The following is a 27,386-nucleotide window of genomic DNA, read 5'->3' as shown; positions in this document are numbered from 1 at the left end:
CCGTTCATGCTCTGTCTCTCTCTGTCCCAAAAATAAATAAATGTTGGAAAAAAAAATTAAAAAAAAAAATTGGTTTCTTTTTTTAACACAGTAAATATCAGTGGATATAACCCATATAAAAGCTTTTTGGGGTCCTCAACACTTTTTTAAAGTATAAAGGCATTCTGAGATTTAAAATTTTGAGAACCATTGATCCAGCCCCTCCTCCCAAGGCATGAATTCCCCTCCCATGAATATGAGATAAAAGTGATCTCCCAAACTTTTCTTGGATGGCTCCATGGACCAAAAACTCACTAGAAAGGTGCGTAGGCATTGAGGGAACTGGCAGCCCATTTTTCAGCCAGCTCTGCTATTAGAAAGGTTCCCCTTCACCCCACCCTGCCTGGCTGTAACTTCTTCCCGTCTCGCTGCCATCACAGAGACCTAGGCAGTCCCCTCCTCCACACTGACGCCCTAAGAAATCCCAAGGGAATGAGGGGCCCCTACTACGGGTGTACCTGGCCCGTGGGCCGAGCCAAGGCTAAGATCCTGGAGGAATGGCGGGGGCAACAAGCGGCAGGGCAGCTGCTGAGACGGGAAGGGGAGGTGGGCCTGCGTGCCAGCGAGTCCTGGAGGGGAGGGGGCTCAGTGGGGACAGGGATAGGCCCAGCTGAGGCGCATGGCCAGGCGCAGGGGCTGGTTTGGAAAGGGGATAGTCCGCTCGGAGCAGGGCAGCCGGCGGGGTAAACTGAGGCTGAGGTAGTATAGCAAAGAGGGCCGCCCTGGCCTGGCGAGGCGCAGGCCTGGTTAGGGGGTAGGTTTAACGAAGCGGGTGGGCCCGGTTTAGTTCCGGGGAAGGTGCGTCAGGTTCAAGGGAGTTGGCCTGGCGAGGGGCGGCCCAGCTTGGTGAGGGAAATGCCGGGGGCCCAGTTCGCACCGATACGCAGGGCTCCGGCAGCAGCTCCAGCACGCACGCCAGACAGAGCCGCGGGGGCACGGGCAGCAGCCAGCACGGGTCATGCCGGGAATGGGCCCTCTCGTAGAGCAGCGCCGTCTCCTCGTCCCTCCCGGGCCCCCGCGGGCCCGCCGCCGCCTCCCTCGCAGCCATCTCTCGGCTGGGACTTCACCGCAGCAGCACGGGGTCCCGCGCAGCTTGTGCGCAAGCGCACTTGAAAGAGACCCCGCCCCGGACGCCAGAGGGCGAAGTGGGGGCTAACGCAGCTGCGCAAGGCCAGGGCGACGCCAAGGCGCGATCTCCGTCGAGGGACGGGCGCTGAGGGCATGTGGGGGACACGAGGACAGTCGGTATCTGACAGAGACCAAAGCGACTTGCTCTTTGAGCCCGTAGGAATTCGTCTTGACCACTCTGTGGATTGAAAAGCATTTATAAAGAAGCTGTCATTAGCCTTGAGGAAGGAAAGGAAATCATCTCTTCCTACTAGTAAAAAATGAAATAGGGGAGGGGGGAAACGCCTGGGGGTGGCTCACTCGGTTAAATGATAGACTTTGGTTCAGGTCATGATCTCGCGGCTGGTGAGTTCGAGCCCTGCTTCGGTCTCTGTGCTGACAACTCAGAGCCTGGAGCCTGCTTGGGATCCTGTGTCTCCCTCCTTCTCTGCCCCACCCCTGCTCGTGCTCGCTCGCTCTCTCGCTTTCTCTCAAAAATAAATGAACTTAAAAAAAAATTAAATAGGGGCCCTTGACTGGCTCAGTCGGTGGAGCATGCGACTCTTGATATAAGGGTTGTGAGTTCGAGGCCCACCTTGGGTGTAGAGATTACTTAAAAATAAAATCTATTTTTTAAAAAATTAAATGATCTCAGGGGTCTAAAAGCTGTAGTATTATTTTAAATTTATGTGACCCTTTTCTCTCGAAGAGCCTAAGATGGTTCCTCTAAGCTATCCTCTCACAGGAGCGCCTGGGTAGCTCAGTCGGTTAAGCATCTGACTTGGTCTCAGGTCGTGATCTCGTGGTTTGTGGGTTCCAGCCCCGCATCTGGCTCTGTGCTGACAGCTCGGAGCCTGGAGCCTGCTTCAGATTCTGTGTCTTCCTCTCTCTCTCTCTGCTCCTCCCCCGCTCGTGCTCTGTCTCTGTCTCTCTCTCTCTCTCAAAAATAAATAAACATTTAAAAAATATATCCTCCCACGGACATCTGCACAGCCCTTGAGACTTTGTGAGCGTGCAAAAAATACTGCAGAAGAAATTGTTTATCGTTATATTTACTAACAATAATAATTTATCAATCTACAAGGATTTATTTAGCACCAGAGTGTCCAGCAACTGGCTAATGGTGAAGGAGGTAAGTTCAGGAGGTGTTCTCTACATTCGGAAGCAGTGTGACTGAGTACAAAAAATTACTTCCATGTCAAAATAGTTTAGAAAATAGTGGCTTATTATTCGATGTAGTATTGCAAAGTAATGTTTGAGAAAAGTATGTGTTAACATGGAAAAGTTCTCATTAAAATACTGTGTACAAAAGATGCCGAATTATATATACGAGTAGGTAAAATAAATAAGCAAAAACCACTTATTCGACACATCTTAAATTATAGCAGTAATACACATTCAGTGAAGACAAAGGAAAGATAATACTTTGGTATATTTTAGTCTATACATATTTACAACAGTAACATGCAAAAGTTTGTAAACTGCTTCTCCCAGAGAAAAATGTTACTCATCGTCCATGTCATTAAATATAATCCTGTATATTTTTTAAATGTTGACAAAATAATGTATTGTTTTTGGCAAAGTTTTGAGCCAGAATCCATGCTAGAAGCTAGAGGATTCAAAAGTGAGCAAAGACCTTCTTGTCCTCAAGTTCAGTCAGGGAGACGGATGAGCAAATTATTACAACAGAGTATATACGTATTAATTATCTATTGCTGCATAACAACTTACCCCGTGTGATGGTTTGAAACAGTGACCTTCAAAAATCTATCTCCATGTCTGCTATGGACTGAATTGTGTCCCCCCAATTCAAACGTTGAAGCCCTAACTCCTAATGTGACTATTTGGAGATAGGGCCTTTAAGAGGTAATTAAGGTTAAAAGAGGTCACGGGTTGGGGGCGGGGGGAGGGTTCTAATCCCATAGGATTGGTGACCTTACAAGAAGAGGGAGAGGGGAGTCTGGCTGGCTCAGTCAGTAGAGCATGAGACTCTTGATCTCGGGGTTGTGAGTTCAAGCCCCACATTGGGTGTAGAGATTAGTTAAAAATAAAAAAAAAATCTTACAAATAAAAGAAAGAGGGAGAGAGAAAGATCTCTCACCTCTCTTTCTATATACATGCACCAAAGAGAGGCCATGTAAAGCCATAGTGAGAAGGCAACTATCTACAAGCCAGGAAGAAAACTCTTACCAGAAACTAAATCAGCTAGAACCTCGGTCTTGGACTTTTGGCCTCCAGAACTGTGAGAAAATAAATTTCTGTTGTTCAAGCCTTCCAGTCTGGAATATTTTGTTATAGCAGCCAGAGCAGACTTAAAACATCCTAATCCCCAGAATTTGTAAATGTTACGTTTTTTAGAAGAGGATCTTCGCAGTTGTGATGAAGTTAAGGATCTTGAGAGGAGATCATCCAGGACTTTACAGTGGGCCCTAGATCCAATAATTAATTGTCTTGAGAAGAGACACACAGAGTAAAGGAAGAGGCAGCGATTGGAGTGACAGTGCCGACGGTGCCACAAGCCATCGAACACCTGCAACCACCAGAGGCTGGAAAGAACAAGGAACTGATTGCCCTCTAGAGCCGGAGGGCCTTCTGACATCTTGATTTCAGACTTCGGGCCTCCTGAAGTTGTTTTAAGCCATCAGGCTTGTGGTCATTTGTTATGGTAGCCACAGAAAACGAATATGCCCCAAAGAAACATTATCTCATAGTCTCTGTGCATCAGGAATCCAGGCACAGCTTAGCTAAGTTACCCTGGCTGAAAGTCTCTCGTGAGGTTGTGGTTTTCTCAAGACTCACTAGGTTCTGAAAGATCTGCATCCACGCTCACCCACGTGATTGGTGGCAAGATTCAGCTCCTCAAAGACTAAGTGAGCCCACGTTGGGCTCTGCACTGAGTGTGGAGCCTGCTTGGGAATCCTCTCTCTCTCTCTCTCTCTCTCTCTCTCTCTCTCTCTCTCTCTCTCTCTCAAGTAAAATTTAAACAAATAATTGGCTCCAAGATGTCCCATGGATAGGCCAGGCAAAGCAACAGGTAATTATGGTTGGCAGTGCTTGAGAAGTGAAGAGCTGGGGATGTTTTTTCCATGAAGTGTGTTCATGGGCAGCAGAGTCCCTGCGGGGCAGATGCCCAGTGATCAGCTCCCTTCCTTGTGACCTAAAGGACTTGAATAATAGTGTCCGGTGTAAGGGCAGGGCTAACCTGTAGCCTTAAGAAATAAGAGCTTTGTTTTAACACTATAGGTTAAGAGATAACAGCCTTATCCTATCAATCAAGGGATGGATTAGCGCTTGATTGGATTGGGGCAAGGGCCTGTTTGAGCTGTTTCCACCTGGGAACTATTCCTTTGTTCTGTTCCCAGGTGATAATAAGACGATGTGGTAGGCTATAAAAACTCTGTACCCTGGCTGTTCGAGACCACACTCTGGTCAAGAGTGTTGGTCCCGATCAGTTTGCCTTGCCTCTCATTGCAATAAACTTTGTTGTGACTGTCACTGGTGCCCGTAGCATTCTGTTTCAGGAGTCGTGTGGATGCAACATCCGGTGCAGAGCACCACCCCACCCCACAAACAGTTGAGGCTCAGTTTGAGCATCCTTCCTCGATCAGAATTAACTTAGACTAGGGCAGGACAGAGTCACAATAGAAACCTCAGTAAACCCTACTGTGAGGAACTGAGAAGAGGAAAGTGTTTAGGAGATGACATTGGGTTGACCCACAGTCCTCAAATCTTGAATACCATGGAGTAGAAGTGGCTTCTACTCCACCCACAAAGTATCCCAACCTCCAAAAGGGGACACTCAGACAACATATGCCAAAAATGTCGGAACCCCACAGGCCCAAATAACCAATTTTATTAGAGACTTTGAGGGTGAGCAGACCACTCTCATGCCTTCTCTTCTGTGTTCTGAGAACTCTGGGCCTCCGGCCTACTTTCTAAAGCCATGCTGGAGCAGAAAACATCTCAAATGCTTCATAAAACCAAACTTTGGGGGGGCTGATGGATTATGTGGGGCTCCATTTAGGTTCTCAGGTTCCCCTTGACCCTGGAAGCGCTCTGCCTTGGGAAGAGCAGCCCCAGCATAGCAGTGACCTGGTGGCTGAAGGTCCCTCTCCAGAGAAGTATGGACTCCAGGGCTGTGCTCCCTCACATGTCGGTCACCCACTTTGGAAAGCAGGGTAGGATCAGGACCCCTCAGGCTCAGGTTGGGGACTGAGTGCTGAGGCTTGGCCAGGTGTGGAGACCAGGATACCTTGTTTAAAAGGGTCATGCTCCACCTTGCTGCAGCAGAGTGAAGACTATCTTTGAAGCTGGAGGTGTTTGTGGAACAGGAGGAAGGCTGCTGCCCAGCCCCTCCACTCTCTGCAGACTCCAGCCTCCCTCTCCTCCCATGTGGAGGCAGCTGACATTTAAGTCCGGGGGACTTAGGAACCTCCCGGGATGTGCACTCCTTTCTCCAGTGGCCGTGGCCTGCCCTGAAGTATGAGGTCCTCATTCTGCAGGGAGCCCTCTCTGCCATCTGGGAGACTCCTGGCCTGACTATTTTCCTGTCCCTGTTGTTCTCACTGGGACAGTGAGCCTCTCTGGAAGGCTCTTGGCCACACCAGCTCCTAGACTGTGCTGCGGGCCTGGGATTCCTGTGAGCAGTGGGCTTGGCTCTAGGAGGAGCCTCTTCTTGGACAGCCTGTGGTTCTCTGTCGCCTCCTGGAGGCCTGACTCTCCCAGGCTTTTTGGAATGGATGGAAATGCCCATGGGCTTGCACCGGTGTGGCCCACATTTCTCCAGAGCTCTGGCCCGTGTAGGAAGTTTTGAGCTTTGTCTTTCTGGGGGTTGAACCCTCTGGGACCTCTCAGTTGACTTAAGGTCTGGCCTGAAGCCCTTGGCCTCACAATGCCTTTCCTGCCGTTGTTGGAACTCACAGGCTGTGTATAATCCAGGGAGCCTCACCCCAGCAAGGGGCAGTGGGCAAGGTCCTAACAAGTTAAAGAGCAAATGGGACTCCAGGATCCGCTGGGGGAGGCCCCATTTCAGGTGTGCGATCTTCCGTCGCATGAGGGACTCCAGGAGGAGTTTTTGGCTCTTTTTGAGGACTGGCCACTTGGGCATGACAGTGAGGACAATGGGAGCATCCACCAGAGCTGTGGCAGCTTGGGGGGCTTGGCCACATGAGGTGGAGGGGCAGACTGAGGGAAGGCCGAGGGAAGCAACCAGAAACTGTAAATTCTGGAGCTGCCGAGTCAGGCCAGGAGCCTTTCCTGGATCCACCTTTTTATCCCTTTGTTGGCTTCTCTGGGCTTCAGGTGGGGGCTGCTGGGAGGCCAGACTGACCTCCTCTCTGTGTTTCTTGGCAGAGGCCGTGCTCTGGCTGACCAAATGCTCTCCCTCCCCACTGGCAAACAGGAAGTGTTGACAGGGGGCAGAGGCCACTGCTTGTTCCTGTTCCATGGCCCTGTATCCACAGCCTGTGAGGGCTGGGGGCCCCCCGCCCCCAGAAGAGTCAGCTGGGAGACTGCCTTCAGCAGCATCGTTTCCTCTGACCTGCTCCCTGTCTCCTCCTCTTGGAATGTGAGGACCTCCGGCCTCCTCAGCTCTGCACTTTCTCAGGCTCCCCACAGCCTGGATTTCAGCAGCCTCATCTCCAGCCTTGTTCTGGTTCCCTTGCCCTTGTATCTGGATCTCTCCATCAATTTCGCTTCTTAACAGTCCCTGGCAATCTCCCCCAGGAGCCCGGGTGTCTGTACCGTCATCACCTGCGGTCCCTCTCAGGTTTGTCTTCTGTTGTGTGTGAGTGTCTGCACCATGCTCACGTCCCCTCTGCTCCTGGTTCTTCCACTCTGATGAACAGCTCTTTTCATTAACTTTGCTATTTATCAGTCCCTGGGACCCTCCCCTAAGTCCCTGGGGCTTTCCACCATCCTCACTTCCAGCCTGTCTCTGGCTTCTCTTCCCCAATGTCTGATTTTCCTCCTTCTTTCCTCTAGTCCGCTCCCAGTTGCTCCTCCCTGCAGAGAGGCTCTCTCCAGTTTCATTATCTAACTGTCCCTGGTTCTCTCTCTCAGGCCTCTGGGTCTCCACAACATCTTCACTTCCAGCTTCTCTCTGGTTTCTCTTCTCTGGAGCCTGAAGTTCGGTTCCATTCTCACCTCCTGTCTGCTGCTGGTTCTTCCACTCTGATAAATGGGTCTCTCCATCAATAACACCTTTTAACTGGCTCTGGTTTTCTTCTCCAGCTTCCCAGGTCTCCGTATCATCCTCACCTCCAGCTTCTGTCTGACTTGTCTTCTCTGGAGCTTGAATCTCTGCTCCATTCTCCTCTCCAACCTGCTCCTCTTTCTTCCATTCTACTGAATGGGTTTCTCCATTAATTTTACTCGTTAATTCTCCCCTGTTTTCAGCCTCAGATGCCTCTGTGTTGGCACCAGCCTTGCCTCTAATGTATTCCCGATTCTTCCACTTGGGTGTATGAATCTTGCCATTAATTTTACTGCTTAACTGACCTTGGTTTTCTTCCCCAAGTTCCAGGGCCTCTTTGCTATCTTCATCTTTAACCCCTCTCAGATTTCTCATCCCTAGTGCATGAGCACCTATATTATTCTCATCTCCACACTTCTCCTGGTTCCTCCTCTCTGGTGGATGGGTGTCTACATGAGTTTCATGTCTTACTTGTCCCTGGTTCTCTGCCTCAGGATCCAGGGTATTTATATTGTCCTCATCTCCATCTTTTCTCTGCTCTCTCTTCTCTGTTGCCTGAGTTTCTGCTCTGTGTTCACCTCCAATCTGATCCTGATTCCCCCAACGGGGTGTGGCAAACTCTCTGTCAATTTCACTTCCACTCTGGTCCTGATCCCCCCAACATGGCATCTCACATTCTCTGTCAATTTCACTTACTGCTGGTCTCTGGTCTCCCCACCATGGTGCCTGGATCACGACCCAATCCTCCACTTTTATCTCCCTAAGGTTCTTCCTTCTAGATACCTGGGTTTCCCCAGCATCCTTCCCCCTTCTCAGGCCTTGGTTTCTCCACCCCACTAGAAGTTCATGTTTTAGTTGTTTCCAAATCTCTCCCCTACATGCTTCGTTCTTCCCAGCTTTCTCACTTCCACCTTGATCCTGCTTCTCCCGCCCTAGGGTCTGGATCTCTGTAACATTCTCACTTCCAATGCATTCCTGTTTTCTCCACCCCAGGGCCTGGGTCTCCACACCCTCCTCTCTTTTTACTTCTCCCAGGTTCTCCCTCCCAGATACCTGGGTTCGCACAGTATTCTCACCTCCAATCTGGGCCTTGTTTCTCCTCTCTTGTGCCTGAATTTCTATACCAGTGTCACCTTTAATCTTGTCTTGCTTTCCCCACCCTGAAACCTGGGCCTCCTTACCATTCTCACTTCTAGTCTGGCCCTGCTTCCCCAATCCTTGGGTGTGGGTCCCTCCTTCATCCTCTCCTCTGGCCTCTTTCTTGTTCTTCTCAAATGCCTGGGTCTCTACAGCATCCTCATTTCTACTCTTATCCTGGTTCCCCCACTTTGGTGTTTGAGTCTCTGCATCAGCTTTACATCTTAAATGTTCCTGGTTCTCTGCTGTATGTGCTTGGGTTTCAGGAGGATTCTCACCCTCAGCCTCCCTCTTGTTTCTATTCTCTAGTTCCTGAATTTTAGCTCTATTCTCAATTCCCATCTGGTCCTGGCTCTTTGGCCCTGGTGTCAGGATATCTCCATCAGTCTTACTTATTACTAGTCTCTGGCTTCTCCACTCCAGGACCTTGGTCTCTGCATCATCCTCCATCTCAGAGTTCACTGGGAGCTGCCTTCCAGCTGCCTGGATCTCCCGAGCATCCTCCCTACTGCTCTCTGTCCAGTTCCCCCACCCTACAGCCTGGGTCTCTCTACTATCCTCTCTGCCTAGCACCTGGTTTTCTGTCCCTAGTGCCCAGGCCTCTTGTGGGCAGACCCAGGACTTCCAGGGGGACACTCCCACTTGGTTGGAAGGACCCGGCAGGAACTCTCCGGAGCAGAAATGCACCCTCTGAGATGAAAGGAGGTTTGAGAGAGAGGTGGCTAACGTCATGGGTGTGAGGTGGGACCTCATGCTAACAACAAGCTCCAGTGGCACCAGTTCTTCCTGGGAGTAGACAAACAGCTGCTCCATCCTTTGGTACATGTCCAGGGAAGGGGATGGTGGCCTGCAAATCAGGTGAGACTGCTCTTCACTGAGACACCAGGGTACCGGCTGTGCTTCCCGAGCACTGTTCTGAGGGAGCATACAGGTGCTTGAAAAAGAGGTGGTGCAAAAGATGGGATCAGAAGGAGTGTGGAAATCCCAAGGTGGGTCCTGACACGGGTGCTGCCAAGAGACCAGGTATCGGGTCCATGATTCCTGGAGGCTCCTCCGGTGTTCATACATCTTCTTTTGTGACCGTTGTTGGACGTGAGCATCCAGGCCATGGAAATCTCCAGGACTGAAGAAGAATTCAGGGGTCAGCCTCAAACAAGTGTCATGTCTCGTGGAGGGCACCGCCCACTTCTGCGGTGGCATCTGTAGTTGAGAATGGAGAAACGAAATCCTTGCCCACACACTGTCTCATCTAATTCTCACAGATTAGAATTACAATCCCCATTATCCAGATGGGGATTCTGGGGCTCAGAAGAGAGGGAATCATTTCTTTTAGGGTATTCATTCAAGACCAAAAAAGAGTTTACTCCAGGCCAGGCACTATTCTAGATGCTGGGGTTACCACCATGAACAAGACAAAGTCCTTCTTGGGAGCTATCTTCCAGATATGGAAGACATAATAACCAAGTATACAACATGTTAGGTATGAAAAGTGTTCGGGTGGAAATAAAAGTGGAATGGCGATGGGGTTAACCTCTTTAGAAACGCTGGTCACAGTAGGCCTCTCATTCTCGGAGGAGGTGACATTTGACTGGAGACCTGAGTGAAACAATGGGCAACTAAGTGACATCTGAAGAAAGAGCACTGAAGGCAGAGGAGACATTAGTGCAAAGGCCCTGAGGTCAGAACAAGGCCACGTGCATAAGAACATCAAAGAGTCCCTATGCCCAGAATGAAACAAGTGATGAAGAGAGCCGTGGGAGATGAGGTCAGAGAGAAATGTAGGACAAATCATGTGGGGCCTTGGACTTATGGTTAGGAGTTGGTGTTTTATTCTGAGTTTGACAGGGAGTGTACCTGTAAGAGCTGTTTCAGAGCTTCGAGGGGCAAAATTCTATGATCCCTTTTTTTCTTTTTTTTTTAATTTTTTAACATTTATTTATCATTGAGAGACAGAGAATATGAGCAGGGGAGGGGCAGAGAGACGGGGAGACACATAATCTGAAGCAGGCTCCAGGCTCCGAGCTGTCAGCACAGAGCCTGATGTGGGGCTCGAACTCACAAACCATGAGATCATGACCTGAGCCAAAGTCGGTCGCCTAACCAACTGAGCCACCCAGGTGCCCCTATGATCCCTTTTTAAAAATTGGTTCTTGGGATACCTGGATGGTTGTCAGTTAAGCATCTGACTTCTGCTCAGGTCATGATCTCATAGTCTGTGAGTTCAAGCCGTGTCGGGCTCCGTGCTGACATTCTGTGTCTCCCTCTCTCTCTGCCCCTCCCCCACTCGTTCTCTCTCTCTCTCTCTCTCTCTCTCTCTCTCTCTCTCTCAAATAAACATTACAAAATTTTAATTAAAAAATTGGTATTTAGGGGCACCTGGGTGGCGCAGTCGGTTAAGCGTCCGACTTCAGCCAGGTCACGATCTCACGGTCCGTGAGTTCGAGCCCCGCGTCAGGCTCTGGGCTGATGGCTCGGAGCCTGGAGCCTGTTTCCGATTCTGTGTCTCCCTCTCTCTCTGCCCCTCCCCCGTTCATGCTCTGTCTCTCTCTGTCCCAAAAATAAATAAACGTTGAAAAAAAAAAATTTAAAAAAAAATAAAAAAAAAAAAAAAAAATTGGTATTTAGGGGGGCACCTGTTGGGGATGAGCACTGGGTGTTGTATGGAAACCAATTTGACAATAAATTTCATAATAATAAGAAAAACATTGGTTCTTGCTCACAAGCATAATGTAAGGCCTAAGCCAGGTGCAAAAGAAGACCTACCATGCCCAAGCTAGTCTATGTTATTAGGAATCAGCATAGTTATGACTGCAAACTTCTGGGCTGCAATCATGGTCTGATTCTTAATCTGGATGCCACACGTGGATGTATTCAGTTTGTGAAAAGTCACTGGTCTATACACCTATAATCTATGTACATGTATTATCCTTGAATTAAACTTTTAAAGAGAACGAGAAGGAAAGAAAGAAAGAAAGGAAAGAAAGAAAGAAAGGAAAGAAAGAAAGAAAGAAAGAAAGAAAGAAAGAAAGAAAGAAAGAAAGAAAGAAAGAAAGAAAGAAAGAGAGAGAAAGAAAGAAAGAGAGAGAGAGGAAGAAAGAAAGAAAGAAAGAAAGAAAGAAAGAAAGAAAGAAAGAAAGAAAGATCATTTTGTTGGCTGCATGGAACATTGTACTTGGCTGAGAGAGACTGCAGGAACCAGGCAGAAGGCAGTGCTACAGTGTAGGTGAGACATGAGGGAGCCTTTGCCCAAGGGACTGTGGGGAGGTTTCGAGAAGTGATCAGATTTGAGGTATGGCTAGCAAGTAGAGCCCATAGGACTTGTAGAGGCAGAGTGAGTGAGGGAGGGAGGGAGGGAGAGAGACTAAAGTGACTGCTGGGTTTGGGGCCTGGCGATGCTCCCCCTGATGAGTCTAAGTTCCCCCGTTCCCACACAGGGCAGAGAACAGGGTCCTCATAACAAGTGAATGAGCCAATCGTGGTGCCCGAGGGAAGGAGGTGTGTGGGGGCGCCTTCACCTTGGTGACCTTCCTCGTGCTGGGGTGGGTCCTGGTGACCTGGTGCCAACAGCTCTGGACCTGCCAGATCAGAAAGAGGCAGAGCACAAGCAGGTTGCCACAGCACCGAGGGGCCCTGCAGCTGCGATCCTCAGAAAGTAGGCCCCGCACTGGCTCCCACTCAGGGCCCTGGAACGGTCCCACCACAGCACAGGCGCCCAGCAGTGGCAGCAACATGACAAAGCTTCAGTGAGCAGGTGGTGTCAGGGAGATGGAGGGCAGGACTGCGATGGGTGACCCAGCCAGTCTGGGGTGTGGTAATCCCCGCCACATAGTGCCCCTGTCACTGAGGCTACCTCACAAAGGAGCCACAGCTAAGCTAGTTCCAGCTCCTGAACCTGGCACCAGAGCTGGCTAACATGTCCTCAGTGCAGGCAAGGACAGCACTGGGGGACTGCCCAAAAGGAAGGAAGAGGTAGAAGAATTCATTTTATTTATTTTTATTTCTTTTTTAGAAGAATTCATTTTAAATATCCCGCCTTCTGGAACGAAGAGATTATATTCCCCCCATGTGTGATAGGGTGACGTAGCCACAGTCTGTGTGATTTCTTTCTTCCTATTCAGTGCTTTCGTCCACGTGTCCATCTGTCTATCCAACACCAGACACTTAACGACCACTGTATTGAACACGTGTATCCTTGTTTGATCACCACGCATCCCTTCCTCTTTGCTCACAGTATTTTGGTTTTCTGTCGGGGATTACTTTTGCCATCTCAGGATCTGTGTTGGTAGGAGGATAAATGCCACCCTGAAGATTGCCTTTCACCCGAAGGTTATACTCAAAATTTTAAATAATGGAGCAGGAAGGGACATCAGTCAATCAGAGGGGCCAGGCCTTGACCCTTTAATCACAGCATTTTAAGTGTGACTGAGCACCCCAGGAGAGGGGCATCACCTACTTACCAACCAGCTGTGATGTACTTCTCTATATTAAGAACCCAATATGCCACACGATGTATCCTGACTGAATCACCCCAGCTTATACCTGATACTCTCCCACAGAAGAGAGATTCAAGGTGGGAATAGGAAGCTGGTGAGACAAAGACAAAGAAAAGGAGCCCGTGACAGCTAGGAACTGACCCAGTTCTATCAGTTAAGACTCGGTGTTGCTAGGAGCTGGCCTGACACTCACAGCTGGGCCTCAGTATTCTCCTGTTCAACATAAACGATTTCATAGAACATCAACAACAGAGGAAAACATTCTGCGATAATCAAGACAAGAACAATGTCACTCTTTAATTATGTTTGAACAGAGACAAAAACATGAACATTATTGAAGCCACAAAAATCACCAAATCCTCCTTATCCTGTCTAAAATGAGCGACTGCTATTTCTTTACCACTTACAGCGTTAGCCCCACTTGATTCCTTCCACCATGTCGATAAGATCATTAAGATGCCCAATCATAGAACTATTCACATTTCCTGATGACATCTAATCAGAGCAGATCCCGGTTCCTTGAACCCTCCCCCAAATCACCTAATAGAACCCCAATCCTACAGTAAATCCTTTCAAACACCCTCTTATTGAGAAGACTTATCATTTCCCATGGTGTGCATTCTCCCTTGATGCAGTAAGTATTAACACTTTGGGTGTGTTCCCAGTAGTCCTTGGCTGGAGGGCACTAACGGTGGAGTGAGACTGTGGGACTGGTTCTGCTCTCACAACCAGCTCCCCTGGAATCTGTGGGCTCCATGACAGAGTTTTTTCCTAAACTCCATTTTGATTGCTTGCTAGCAAAAATCCATAAGTGGAACAGGTACCTCCTTTGGGCCAGTCATAGTGCTAGAAGATAGGTATCCAAAGTACCCAAGGCATCTACAAACCCTGCTCTCATAGAGCTCTCAGTGTAGTTCAAAGGTGGACACTGAATAAAAGGAAGTTTGACAAGTGCCATAAAGGGCAAATACAGGGGGTTTGTGGGTCTATCCAGCAGGGGCAGTTACCTGGTCTGGATGATCAGGGAGGCTTCACTGAAGAGGTGATGAGCAGGAGCTAGCTAAGCCAAACAGTGGAACACAGTGCACACAACAAAGGGTGATAGATGGGGTTGGAAAAATTGGGGTGTGCTCAGGGGAGAAAAAGAAAGTGGGTAGAGCTGTATTATGGAGATGGGGGTGAGGACTGGTGGAGTGGGTCCTAGTAAGCCATGGCAAGGATTTAGAGTTTTAAGCACAGAAGTGTATAAAAAACAAATTTCTAAGACAAATTGATCTTGAGCACATGTCAACATACTAACTTACTAACAAGGGAAACAACAAAATACAAAAGGGGGAGCTAGCTCTAAGAGAATTTGGAAATTGAGTTATATAATTGGGAAGCAGATTAATTGGGTGAAGTGTACTGTCTCCTTACTCATGGAAATAAAAACATCAAGTCCCATCAGTCTTCACTGAAGAGACCTGGGATATGATGGTCCAAAATGCCAGGTAGGCCAAATAACAACGGGAAATTGTTATAAAGGACATCAAAAAAGCTAGGATGCCTGGGTGGCTCAGTTGGTTGAGCGTCCAGCTCTTGATTTTGGCTCAGGTCATGATCTCACAGTTCATGGGATCGAGCCCCGTTGGGCTCTGTGCTAACAGTGTGGAGCTTGCTTGGGATTCTCTCTCTCCCCTTCTCTCTCTACCCCTCTCTCTCAAAATAAGTACTTTCTCTCTCAAAAATAAGTAATAAAAAGCATTTTTTAAAAAGGACATCAGGGGCACCTGGGTGGCTCAGTCGGTTGGGCGTCCGACTTCAGCTCGGGTCACGATCTCACAGTCCGTGAGTTCAAGCCCCACATCGGGCTCTGTGCTGACAGCTCAGAGCCTGGAGCCTGCTTCAGATTCTGTGTCTCCCTCTCTTTCTGGCCCTCCCCTGCTCATGCTCTGACTCACTCTCTCTCTCAAAAATAAATAAACATTAAAAAACATTTTTTAATATATAAAAAAAGTAAAAAGGACATCAAAAAAGCAAATGATAAGGACATGTCTATGACTGTAAATTGAATAAGGTTTAATTCCCCAACAATGGTGGCTGATATATCTAACTAATATGGAAACATGAAACAGGATCTGAGAGGTGAACAGCAGTATCCAAACCACAAGTTCTACTTTTTTTTTTTTAGAGGGTAGGGGAAGGGGCAGAGGGAGAGGGAGAGAGAGAATCTTAAATCAGGCAGCATGGAGGCTGATACAGGGCTTGATCTCAAGAGCCTGAGATCACGACCTGAGCTGAAATCAAGAGTCGGACACTTTATCAACTGAACCACTCAGGTGCCCTGTCACAGGAGCTACTCTTAAACAGGAAGCATCTGTGGGTATTTCTCAATTCGGAGACAAATTTTGTTCTTCAACAAGTCGTATGTGAGGTGGGGTGCCTGGGTGGCTCAGTCAGTTAAGCATATGACTCTTGATTTCAGCTCAGGGCATGATCTCATGGTTCCTGATATTGAGCCCCACGTTGGGCTCTGCACTGACAGTGCAGAGCCGGCTTAGGATTCTCTCTCCCTCTCTCTCTCTCTCTCTCTCTCTCTCTGCCCCTCCCCTGCTCATGCACACACACTCTCTCTCAAAGTAAATAAACTTAACAAAATGATTTGCATGAGGTGAAGTTTGATGGAGGAATTTTTGGTGTAATGCATGTTCCACCCTGGAGCCAGTTCAAACCCATCACGTTGCCCCATACCACAACTAGTTTCAAGCATAGCAACCAGATGGAGCGGAAGCAACCCGGGCCAATAGCCAAAATCGCAAGGTCCAGTTCTGGTTCAGCCACTGCCTCACTCTGTGACTTTGGGCAAGGAGCTTCCCTTCTCTGGGCCTTAGTCTCTGTAAAATGAAGAGATTGCTGCATGATTCCTAAGGGTCCTTCCAGGTCTCTACTAGGTTTCCGAAATAGTTAACTGGAACTAGTATATAATGGTCTAGTTTGGGCTGATCCCAGTGGTCCCGAGATGTGCCTGGTATCATGTTGGAGAGAAAAGAGTGAGGGCCGTAACAATCAGGAAGGACTTCTTGGAGGTGGTGAGGCATGAGTCTAGCTTTGAATAATGGAGATTTGGAGCAGCCTAGGGAAAAGAGCAGTGTGCTGGCCAAAAGAAACTGCTTGTCCTATGACATCTCCAAACTCAACCTGACAGAAACTCAACCCTCACCCCCAAACCTGTTCTTCTTCCTGAATTCCCTACTCAAAGGATTCCATTTCTGGTGGACTCCACACTTCCCACCAAATTTTAACAAGAATATCTAAATATGGAGGAAAACATTTAGGATTAACCATCATTATCTCCATACCGTTCCCTCACCAGTGTAGGGTAAAAAAAAGATGATTTTGAAAGCTCAAGAATATGCTTAAAGATAAATAGGCAATGGAATGATGACATCATTGAAACCTTTCGTTCTGGGTGTTTGTCCGTGTGTGTATGTATGAATGTTTCATTTATTCTCCCTGCCAGAAATGTGTGGTATGATGAGAACAAAAACAGCAAATTACCGTCCCTCGCCTAGAAACGACTTGGCTCCCCTGCGGGCCCCCTTGAAAAACGAGGTCCGTCCGCCTGCAATGGCGTCACTTCCGTTTCCTGCCGCGCGCGGCCATTTCCACTCCTCCAGCGCGACTTTCCGGCCGAGGCGCGCGCTCCCGCTCTGACGTCAGCTGCGCTCCCAGACGGGTGGCGAGACCGCGGAGTCGCAGCTATGGTGAGTGCGTGCGCGTGGTGGAAGGGCTGGGAAGCGCGAGACTCCGGGACCGGTTCACTCACTAGGCTGCCGGGGCTTAGAACGTACGCTGTCTCGATCGCCCGGCCCGGGGTTAGAGCTCCAGCGGCCGCGGAGTCCCAGCCTCCTCCCCCGAGTTAGAATTCGGACCGCCGCGGGGCCCCAACAGCCCCGCTCGAGGTTAGAACTCGGAAAGCCTCAGGGTCCCAACAGGCTGTCGGGGGTACTTTGCAGCTACTCTGCGCGTGGCTGGAAGCCTCCGGGGAGTGGAGGAGTCCCGGCCCAGGGTGGGAGGAAACAGACCAACCCACGTGGGAGAGAGTAGAACGTTGGATGGGAAAACCAGGCTCCGTCTTTTTTATTTCTGTTGTTGGGGATCGCTAGAGGATGGTGGGGAATCCTGAATTCAAATCAGCCTCCCCTACCCCACTTGCCCATTTGTCGATGTTCAAGAGAGGGAGATCTAGATCTCCATGGGTCTGAGCCTTAGTGCCCAACCCCGAGTTAACACGTGCCGGGGACTTGGCGTTTGAGGGCCTTTGGCGGCTGTGGTAAATGTGGAGTGATTCCGAACCCCGGCTTGGGTTCAGGAATGGTTGCTGCGAGGCGGCAGTCTCAAATCAGAGGTCTCGGTAGCACCACGTGCGGCTTCTCTAAGCTGTTGGTGATCTCCAACCTTTAATCAACTCCTGTAGCTTGGTAGCTAGTTTTGTTTGGTACTTGGTAAGGAAAGACGAGTTTACAAAGCACTTCCACTAACATAGGGAGGTTTAATCCTTCCAACGAAGCGTGGATCCCGTTGGGCAGCTTCCTCCTTTCCTTCCCCCTACCCCCTACCCCCTGTTTTGAAGTTAGTATGTGGCTGAGCCTTTAACTTGAAGCTTCTAAACCAGTGCTCATTTTACGGAATTCTACGGAACGTTCTGGAATAGGATGGTCTGGAGTTAAACTTAAGAGAAATTTTCCTCGGGGTCCATGAGTGGCTCGGTCGGGTAGGCACCCGACTTCAGCTCAGGTCATGATCTCACCTTTCCTGAGTTCGATCTCTGGGTTGGGCTCTGTGCTGACAGCTCAGAGTCTGGAGCTGCTTCAGATTCTATGTCTCCTTCAGTCGGTCTGCCCCTCCCCGGCTCGCACTCTGTCTCTGTCTCTCAAAAATAAACATTAAAATTTTTTAAAAAAGAGAGAAATTTTCCTCAACTGTAAAATGGGGATAAAAGATGAATGAGAGTGTTGGAAAGATTTAAATGAGAATGCATATTAAGCACCTAATCCTAATACTTGGTACGGTGTTAATGAGCACGCCTTGTTAAATCCAAACCTTGCTGGGTTTTGTTTGTCTGGTGTACAGGGAGACCAAATAGATCAAGCTAGGGATCAAAGTTAGCTAGCAGTATTATTTCATTCGTTCACTCATATAAATAACCCTTGAAAAACTTGAATAAATACAAAGCAAAATTTCAGTTACTATTTATGAGCTAGGTAGTTTGTTTTAAAGTTGAGCCAACTTTTTATTGTTGACTAATACTGAAACAATAAGGTGAGGCCTCTTTAGTCGTTTGGGCTCCTGAAGTCTTCCCTTTTTGTGCATTTAATGTTTTGTTGAGAATTGAGAATCCTAAGTTCCAGAGAGTTGCTGTTGGAGCTGCAATTTAAAGTAGACTTTTGAGGAGTGATTGGGATTAAAGTGTTGTTGAGCCCTTTTATGTTTAGGAGGAGGGCACCAGTGTGGATGAGCATTAGATTTTGATAAGTCAAGGACATGTGTTGTGGTCTCTGAGGTAGCCACCAAAATAATAAAGATAACATAATTCCAAGCCAGTAGAGGGAATAGTAGAGTGAAAAAATAATAAACCCAGAGGAAGGAAAGAAAGAAAATGAAACATAGCAGTTAGAACAAATAGAAGGCACAAAAGAAGGAAGATTTGAACTTAATGTTATCAGTACTTAAATAAATATAGGAGACTAAGTGCTTCCGTTAAAACAGATTAAAGTAGAAAGAATGGTAAATGTATACCAAGTTAAAAGGTATGATGTAGCCTAAATATAAACATCAAAAAGAAGTAAGTTTTAAGGTGAAAGGCATCTGAAGATAGTGGCTAAAAAAAGGTATGTGCTTCAGATTCAGTGTCTCCTTCTCTATCAAAAAATAAACATTAAAAAAAAATTTTTTTAAGGGGCGCCTGGGTGGCTCGGTTAATTGTCTGACTTCAGCTCAGGTCATGATCTCACGGTTTGTAAGTTCGAGCTCCATGTGGGGCTCTGTGCTGACAGCTCAGAGTCCTGGAGCCTGCTTCAGGGTCTGTGTCTCCTTCTCTCTCTAACCCTCTCCCGTTCGCGCGCTCTCTCTCTCTCTCTCTCTCTCTCTCAAAAAGATTAAAAAAAATTTTTTAATAAGGTATGAATAAAATAAAAATTACACAATTATAAGAAGAAATGGACAAATATGCAATTATATAGCATTTAAGTATATAAATGATAGTTGGTGAATCCAGAACATCAGTGTGGAAAGAGGATTTGAACAACACCATCAATAAATTTGATCTACTGGTCATAGTGAATCTAGTGAACAAAATTATGGAAATTTGAAAACAAAACTAAACAATAGTGAGAATACCACACACAACAGCTAAAGTATTACCTGGATCTTAAAATGCTTATGTTGGAGGGAAAGGAGCTATAAAAAGGTAGGAAGAGAATGAAAAGACAAAACACCAAAGAAAAGCAGAAATTACTGAAATAGCAAACATCTGACTTATAGGATGGACAGAATCAGAAGATTTTCTCTGAAAAGTCCCCTCCAGCGAGATTAATCAGGAAAATAAGCAAAAGAGATGAAAGTGAGGAGTAACAAACATGAAGAAATTATAATCTTCAGATATTAAAAAGGATATTAGAACAATTTGATAGCTATAAATACAGAAACTGAGATGAAGTGAACAAATGCCTGAAAAAAAGTGTATCAAAACCAATTTAAGTAGGAATTTAAAACGAATAAAGAAATTAAAAAAAAAATTAACAGGAGGGGTGGCTGCATGGCTCAGTCTGTTAAGTGTGCAACTCTTGATTTCGGCTGGAGTCATGATCTCATGGTATGAGATTGAGCCCCACAGCTCCTGAGCTGGCAATGTGGAGCCTGCTTGGGATTCTCTTTCTTCCCCTTCACTGCGAGCTCTCTCTCACTCTCTTCTCTCTCTCTCTCAAAATAAATAAACATTAAAAATTTTTTTGACCTGAAAAAAACTGTATACCTAGTTGTTTTTTTAAAAACCCTATACCTAGTTTTTAAAATAGCTTTATTGCAATAATTTATGTACTATAAGAAGTTCACCTGTGTGAAGTGTATAATTCAGTGGTATTTCATATATTTACAGAGCTATGCAACCATTGCTATAGAATTTTAGAACATTTTTATCATCTCTTCCCCCCAAGAAACCTTATGTCCATTAGCTAATGGATATAAAATTAAAAACCTACTTAAGTTGGTTTTATCTCAGGAATGCAAACTTCGTTTTAACATTAGAAGAACCGTAAAAAATTAAAGGAAAACATTTTTCATCTGAGTCAGCACAAAATCTGATCGAATTCAACATCAATCTGTATAAGAAGAAATTCTTTTTTGGGGCGCTTGGGTGTCTCGGTCGGTTAAGTGTCCAACTTCAGCTCAGGTCATGATCTCACGGTTTGTGAGTTTGAGCCCCACATCAGGCTCTGTGCTCACAGCTCAGAGCCTGGAGCCTGCTTCTCATTCTGTGTCTCCCTCTCTCTTTCTCTCTGCCCCTCCCTGGCTCTCACTGTCTCTCTCAAAAAAATAAGCATTAAAGAAAAAAAAATTTTAATGTTTGTTTATTTTTGAGACACAGACCACGCATGGGGGAGGGACAGAGAGAGAGAGACACAGAATCCAAAGCAGGCTCCACCCTGTCAGCATAGAGCCTGACATGGGGCTCGAAGAATTTACAAACCATGAGTTTATGACCTGAGCTAGAGTCGGATGCCTAACCGACTGAGCCACCCGGGAGCCCAAGAAATTCTTAATATAGTAGGAAACAGTGAATTTTCTTAGCCTGAAATATCTAGGAGTAAATCTAAAAGATATTAAGCCTTTTGTAAAAATTGTAAAGCCTTACTGAGAAGTACCGAGTTAAGCATATATGTTTAAATTGACAGAGTCTGCATACTAAAGGTCCTTTACCCAAATTGGGATTGTATCAAATCTACAACCAGATTATCCCAGCACATTTTGTGGGCCTTGAAAAGCTGATTCTAGAATGTAAGGAGATGAGCAGACCAATAATGGGGAGACCTTTTTCCCACTTCTTCAGGGAACTCTAGCCCTCACTTAATTCCACATCACCCTGGAACCACTGCAGTTTCAGGGACCAGGCGGTTGGTGCAAGCTCACGCTCGATGTCACTTCCGCTGACGTCACCACTGCGTCACTTCCTGCTTCCTTGCGGGTGGGTCATTTCTGTGTCCTTGCGGTGCTGGGCAGGAGACCACCGAGGCAGACGCGATGGTGAGTGCTCCCACCGGGGCGTCACCCATGGGTCGCCACTTAAGCCTGGGGTGCCGCGCGCTGCGTGCCGCGGTCCAGCCTCCAAAACCGGGGTTAGAGCGGGCCGCAGCGGGCGAACCACGCGTTGCTCGCGATGGTAACGTGCGGTGCATCCAAGTTTTATATATAAATACATATATTTGTAAAAAGAATCACAGGGAAAACAAATGAGAAATTAATGAAAATGCTTGAACTCGAGAGGTAGGGATGAGGAAGAAGGAATGGTTTAAGCAGGCCCCTCCCAATTTGTTCCCTAAATGGTTTGTTTTGAAGCAAAGCCAGTGACGTAGCATTTTATTCACAGGTGATAAAGTATGTATCTGTAGAATCAGGATTTTTAGCAACTGCAGTGCCATTATACTACCCCCAAATTTAATAATTCCTTAGTATCAAATATCTAATGTCAGAATCAAAGGCTTGATCAGATTTTTCTTCTTTCCTTTTGTTTTTCCCCAAGAATTCTTGGCCATAGATGTTTTTGTTCTTCAAGAGGGGCAGTGATCACATGGTATCTTTTATGATGTTGGTACCTGTTAATGTCTGGATCCATTAATCTGTGTCTGGATTAATTGATGAATATGGGTTGCAAGATGGTGGGATTTGATTGACTCATTCCTTTAGTAGGTGGAGTAGTGATACAGTCTGTATGGGAAAGGCAGGATAAATGCTTTACTGTTTGCCAGTTTTCAAAACAGTTTTAGTTCACTAACAGCTTTGACTTTGGAACCATGTAGATGTGTTACATATTTGAAAAGTAAAATCTTAATTTTTTTTTAACAAGCTGAATACAAAGGAACCCTAATTGTATATCAAACTGATAAACCACAGGGAAATATTAATTTAAATAACTTGAATATCGTACTCTGACTGGGTGGCCTTAGTTGGATATATTGTAAGAACAAAAGGAAATTTTGACCTTGGTGAGCTTGTTGGTAGAGGTACCAACCATTTTGTTGGTACCGACCATTTTGTATGGACGTAGGGTCAGATGAATGAGAAAATATTTTGATGGATTCTTACCGAGGACAGAGGAAGATTTGAATATTGAATGGGAAATGGAGAGAGAACTCTGTGCTACATTTCTATAAATGCCTTAATTTTTATTTCAGTAAATTTGGGGTGGAGTGTGGAAATCCCAAATTTAAAAACTATCCCCATGTGACTCAAGTGGATACTGAGCCATGAGAACCTATTAATAATCCATTTGCTACAATATTACCAAGCAAGAGAGGCAAATAAAAGTATATCGGCTTTAGTGTACATCATTGGACTATGTAATTGCTAAAATTCTTTTATTCTAATATATTTCAGTTTTTCTGGGTTGGGACTAGGCAGCCAGTGTCAGTCACTAAGTGTCTTTCTGAGGGCAGAGGAACAGGGAAGCTGATCACTATCTCTCTGGGTTGTTGATTATAAAGTATTTTGTGATTTGTCCGGAACAACTTCTGGTTCAGTTTGACTGATGGTTTGATGACTTCCCCCACTTCCTGCCCCATAGACTGAGGCTGATGTAAATCCGAAGGCCTACCCCCTCGCAGACGCCCACCTCACCAAGAAACTACTGGACCTTGTTCAGCAGTCATGTAACTACAAGCAGCTTCGGAAAGGAGCTAATGAAGGTAAGGCAGCCAGAGGGTGCTTCAGGTAGAGTGATCAGGCACTGGCTCTGGTTTAGATGTCCAACTTGGAAAGAGGGCTGGACACTTGATTGGGACCAGTGGCAGGACTTAAGAGCAGCATTTTGGCAGTAGCTGCTAAAGGTTAAGGGTGTAGGCATTCTTTTAGACCCAGTTATTCACATCTATCTTGTGAGGAGAATGAGAGTCGGGATTTGAACTTGGGCAGTGTGGCTCCACGGTCTGTGCTCTTGTTCATACTCCAGCATTAACAGAGTGTGGTCTGGGGACTAGCACTGGGCCACAGAGATATAAGCCATCGGGAGTGTTTAAACAGTGATATGGGGTGCTGATTTTTCTTCTAAGTTGCATGTGGTGTGAGCCTTCCAGAAATACTGCTTGTGACAGACTGGGATGGTAAAACCCTGATCCTTGATCACAGAGTTTGAGAAATGCTGTACTGCAAAGCCCGTGTGAACGCTGTTCCAGTCAACCAGGCAAGAGGTGGTAGTGGCTTGGACAAGAAGCCGTCTGTTTCAGGATGTGTTGTGACAGAGCCGATGGGTTTGATGGAGGGTTGGAGAAAGGCATTGAGGGTGGCTAATTGGTGATTAAATCCCATATCACTTACCAAGGCCACACTGTAAGACAGAGGATTGCTTGTGGCTGGGGATTTTTGCTCAGAAAGCATTTGTTTCTTTCCCTTGGAAATTGCTTTTTTGTGGCTTCCATGCCCAAGCTCCACCCCCATCCCAGTCACTTATTGGGCCTCGTGTCCTTCTCTCTTCAGCCACCAAAACCCTCAACAGAGGCATCTCTGAGTTCATCGTGATGGCTGCAGACGCTGAGCCGCTGGAGATCATCCTTCACCTTCCGCTGCTATGTGAGGATAAGAACGTGCCCTACGTGTTTGTGCGCTCTAAGCAGGCCCTGGGGCGGGCCTGTGGGGTCTCCAGGCCTGTCATCGCCTGTTCTGTCACCATCAAAGAAGGCTCACAGCTGAAGCAGCAGATCCAGTCCATTCAGCAGTCCATTGAAAGGCTCTTAGTCTAAACCGGCGGCCTGTGCCCCACTCCTCAATGAGTCCTCCCCTTGGGGTTGTGTATCATACTGTCTGTGTTAGCATGTAGTACCTCCGGCCACGTTCTCTTGTTACATCACAGTACTAAATCCGGGTTTTGCATTTTTGTATTAGTTTTGTTTTACGGGGTGTTATCCATATATTAATCCTCCACCCAGCCCAGTCTCCCATTCTTCTCTGCCATCTTATCCTCCCTTTTGAAAAATGAACTAATGCGAAGAACAGGCGGAGACAGAGTGGTGATACCATTCAAAGGCAGGGAAGAGCCAGGATGGAGATCTCGTTCCAGCTTTCAGGCGCTGACTTCCCCTTGTATGCAGGACCTGATGGATGTAAACACCATTCACTTTGTATCCCTCGTGCCTGGTGTACAAAATCATTCCATAAGCGTTTGCTCTCTATGGAGATTATGTAGCATTTGGGGAGAAAGCATGTATCCTGTGAGGTTATTAGGTGTATGTCCAAGTGTCGTGTGCTAATCTGCCCCTACCGTTTGCTTCGGTAATGTGGTATTGTTCCCCCTCTCCCCCAACTCCTAACCATGCCCCTGAGGGCAGCAGGGCAGCAGCATAGCAAAGATGTGCTGCAGAATTCCAGAAGCTGTCTGAGCAAGTTAGACATGGGGCGGTTGACCTAGGTCTTGAAGGAGTCCAGAGTGGCAAGAGAAAAGAGAATCAACTGATGCTAAAATGAAGAAGTCTCATGAGTCCCGGAGGCCTGACTGGAGTGCAGGAAACATCCTCTCTGGTGAATACAAAGGTCTTCAGTGGACAGTTGGTACCAGCTCTGAAAGCCATGACCCCTGTTCCCTGCCACAGTGTGGGGCAGGTGTATTCTTCATCACATCAGAGGGACAGTGCTCGTGTGCCATTCTCGTGAGCATTCTAATAAAGAGATATATTCATATTCCAGTTTAAAGAAAGTGTGGTTCTTGATAGGTATCCAGCTAATACCTGAAATGAAGAACTGTTTCGCATTCTTAGAACAGTGATAGCTTCTCAAACTTTCCACCAAGAGGCTGTGAAAAAGCCATTACCTCTGGTGGTTTTCTAGCAGCTCAAAGTGTCTTGTACTGACATGATCATTGAGGTGTTGCTCTCACTCTACAGAGGGTTTCCCCGCCTCAGCACTAAGGATGTTTTGGGCTGGAAGATTTTTTATTTTTTAACTTTTTAAAATTTAGGGGCGCCTGGGTGGCTCAGTCGATTAAGCGGCCGACTTCGGCCCAGGTCATGATCTTGCGGTCCATGAGTTCAAGCCCCGCGTCGGGCTCTGTGCTGACAGCTCAGAACCTGGAGCCTGTTTCAGATTCTGTGTCTCCCTCTCTCTGACCCTCCCCCGTTCATGCTTTGTCTCTCTCTGTCTCAAAAATAAACGTTAAAAAAAAAAATTTTAATCCAAGTTAGTTTACATATAGTGTAGTAATAATTCTAGGAGTGGGCTGAATGATTCTTTATGGGAGAGGGGGGCCCTGTATGCTGTAGAATGTTTAGCAGCATCTCTGGCCTTTACCCACTAGATGTCAGTAGCAATCGTCTCCCTCCCCGAAGACACTGCCAGGTGTTCCAGTGGCAAAGTCACCCCTAGCTGAGAACTGTTGCAGAATTAGGGCTCCTAGTAGCCTTTGCCACATGCTAGAGAGTTAGGGGTTGTGGTGGGGAGGTGATGACTGAAGCCACTTGTTAACCTGAGGGAAAGCACTGTGAGATCCTTGTATCTCAGCAAGAGAAGTTTTCTTCCAGGGTATAGATAACTGAATACCATAATGGTCAAATTAGTGCCAGGTTATATTTAGTGTTGTCTTGGCCAGCTTGGGCCAGTGTGCACGTTTCAGTAAGAAGCATATGTAGGAAATCCAGAAACCACCCTATCCTGCTAAAGTGTTGTGTGCCTACTGGGCTAGTCATTTCCTCCAGGTGACTCCAATGTTTAGATACCCCCATCTCCCCACCCCGACCCCGCCAACCCAAGCAGCTTTATATTTGTAGGTGGTGGGGTTCAGGTTGCTTACTATGTTTTGTCCTATATGTACATTTATAATCATACTTTAAAAGAACAAAATAACTTGGGTGGAGGAAGATCAAGTTCAACCTCCACTTGGTTGGAAACTCAGCCTTATCCACTAGAGCTTTAGGAAGTGAGGTGGGGCAGGGGCTCCTGGGATCTACACCCCTAGTACCCACTTTACTCTGGAGTTAGCTCAGTTGCCACAGCTACATTTTAAGCCTTCAGAGGCCAGGGTGCCCGTTTATGATCCTTTGAAAAAACTGGCTCTTCTCCCTGCTCCTAATGGCCCCCCCTGCCTGTCCTGTGTCTGCATCTCCACCATGTTCTGTCTTCACTCAGTGTTTCACATTTGGTTTCTTGGACATTCCAAACGTACTTTCTTCTTGGTTGTATCTCATGTTCCTTTACTGCACTGGTGGCTTTCTTCTCATGCCAGTCTTAATTCAAGTATCACTGCTGTAGGACCTTTACAAACTACCTCATTTCTTTACTTTTCCCCCAGCACTGTGACATCCTATTTTTAGCTTCTTCTTTACTAACATCTGAGGTGGTTTTCTGATCATTAACCCTCATTAGCGAGCAGGAACTTGTGTGATACCCTAGCACCTGTAGCAGTGCCCTAACATAGATGCTTCAAAAGTGTAGAATGATGGGGCACCTGGGTGGCTCAGTCGGTTGAGCGTCCAATCCGACTTTAGCTCAGCTCGTGATCTCACAGTTCGTGAGTTCCAGCCCGTGTCAGGCTCTGTGCTGACAGCTCAGACCTGGAGACTGCTTCGGATTCTCTCTCTCTGCCCCTCTCCTCACACTGTCTCTCCCTGTCTCAAAAATAAATCAACATTAAAAAAAAAATTTAAGTGTAGAATGAAGAATTCCTAAAGGGTAGACACATAAGCAAGGAAATCTAATAATTTCCAGCCAGCTACCTATGAAGTTGGTTGCAGAATTTTGCATTTAAACATTTTTGTAGAGAAAATCAGGTCAATCATCAGGTCTGAAAGGTTCCTCTGACCCCAAACACACAGTGGTTAGGAACTTCTGTTCTAGAGTGCAAGTTTCCTGAGTGGACTAAGATTAAGGAGTGTTTTTATATTTACAATAGTGACCTTGGTAAAGGTCATCTGTGATACGTTAAGTACTAAACAATGCATTTCCATTATCGTTAAGCCCAAACTATGAGGGCTTAAAGGTGGTGAGGAAGGAAGAGGAACTTGTTCTCAGCATGGTATCCCCGAGTCCCTCTCAATGTCAGCTAAGTTACATTTTGAAAAATCTCTGCCCCACCCCCACCCACCATCCCTTTTCTATCCTCTCTGTCCCTTTTCTGCTCTTTCTGCTGCTACTGCTTTTGAAGAATTAGCCTGAGAGAAAGAAGGAAAGCATCTGGAAGGATT

General features: G+C 46.8%; 2 protein-coding genes across 7 annotated transcripts in view; one reads left to right on the top strand and one right to left on the bottom strand.

Moving 5' to 3' along the window:
* The window catches only part of MEI1 (meiotic double-stranded break formation protein 1), a 90,329-nt gene extending 78,040 nt beyond the window's left edge, over window positions 1-12,289 (bottom strand). For 3 of the 5 annotated variants that reach the window (XM_045062445.1, XM_011284253.4, XM_045062444.1), the window contains exon 1: window positions 917-1,345. In XM_045062445.1, coding sequence (XP_044918380.1) covers window positions 917-1,087 — 171 coding nt within the window. In that variant the 5' untranslated portion in view covers window positions 1,088-1,345. Of the gene's footprint in view, window positions 1-916; window positions 1,346-4,957; window positions 9,677-11,991 lie in introns of those variants that run through there. The other 2 variants (XM_045062443.1, XM_023257534.2) reach the window with 2 other exon arrangements.
* A 4,273-nt stretch (window positions 12,290-16,562) lies between these two features.
* SNU13 (small nuclear ribonucleoprotein 13) lies at window positions 16,563-24,891 on the top strand. 2 transcript variants are annotated; one of them, XM_003989340.5, is made up of 3 exons: window positions 16,563-16,712; window positions 22,787-22,907; window positions 23,695-24,891. In XM_003989340.5, the coding sequence occupies exons 1-3, from the start codon at window positions 16,710-16,712 to the stop codon at window positions 23,955-23,957; spliced, it is 387 nt and encodes a 128-aa protein (XP_003989389.1). In that variant the 5' UTR covers window positions 16,563-16,709; the 3' UTR covers window positions 23,958-24,891. The 2 variants fall into 2 exon arrangements, with proteins under 2 accessions (XP_003989389.1, XP_003989388.1); XM_003989339.5 differs by lacking the exon at window positions 16,563-16,712 and adding an exon at window positions 21,104-21,249.
* The last annotated feature ends 2,495 nt before the right edge of the window (window positions 24,892-27,386 follow it).

This window comes from Felis catus, chromosome B4, assembly GCF_018350175.1.
Source record: "Felis catus isolate Fca126 chromosome B4, F.catus_Fca126_mat1.0, whole genome shotgun sequence".
Classification (NCBI taxonomy): Eukaryota; Metazoa; Chordata; class Mammalia; order Carnivora; family Felidae; genus Felis; species Felis catus.
This window is presented reverse-complemented; position numbering and strand designations above follow the sequence as displayed.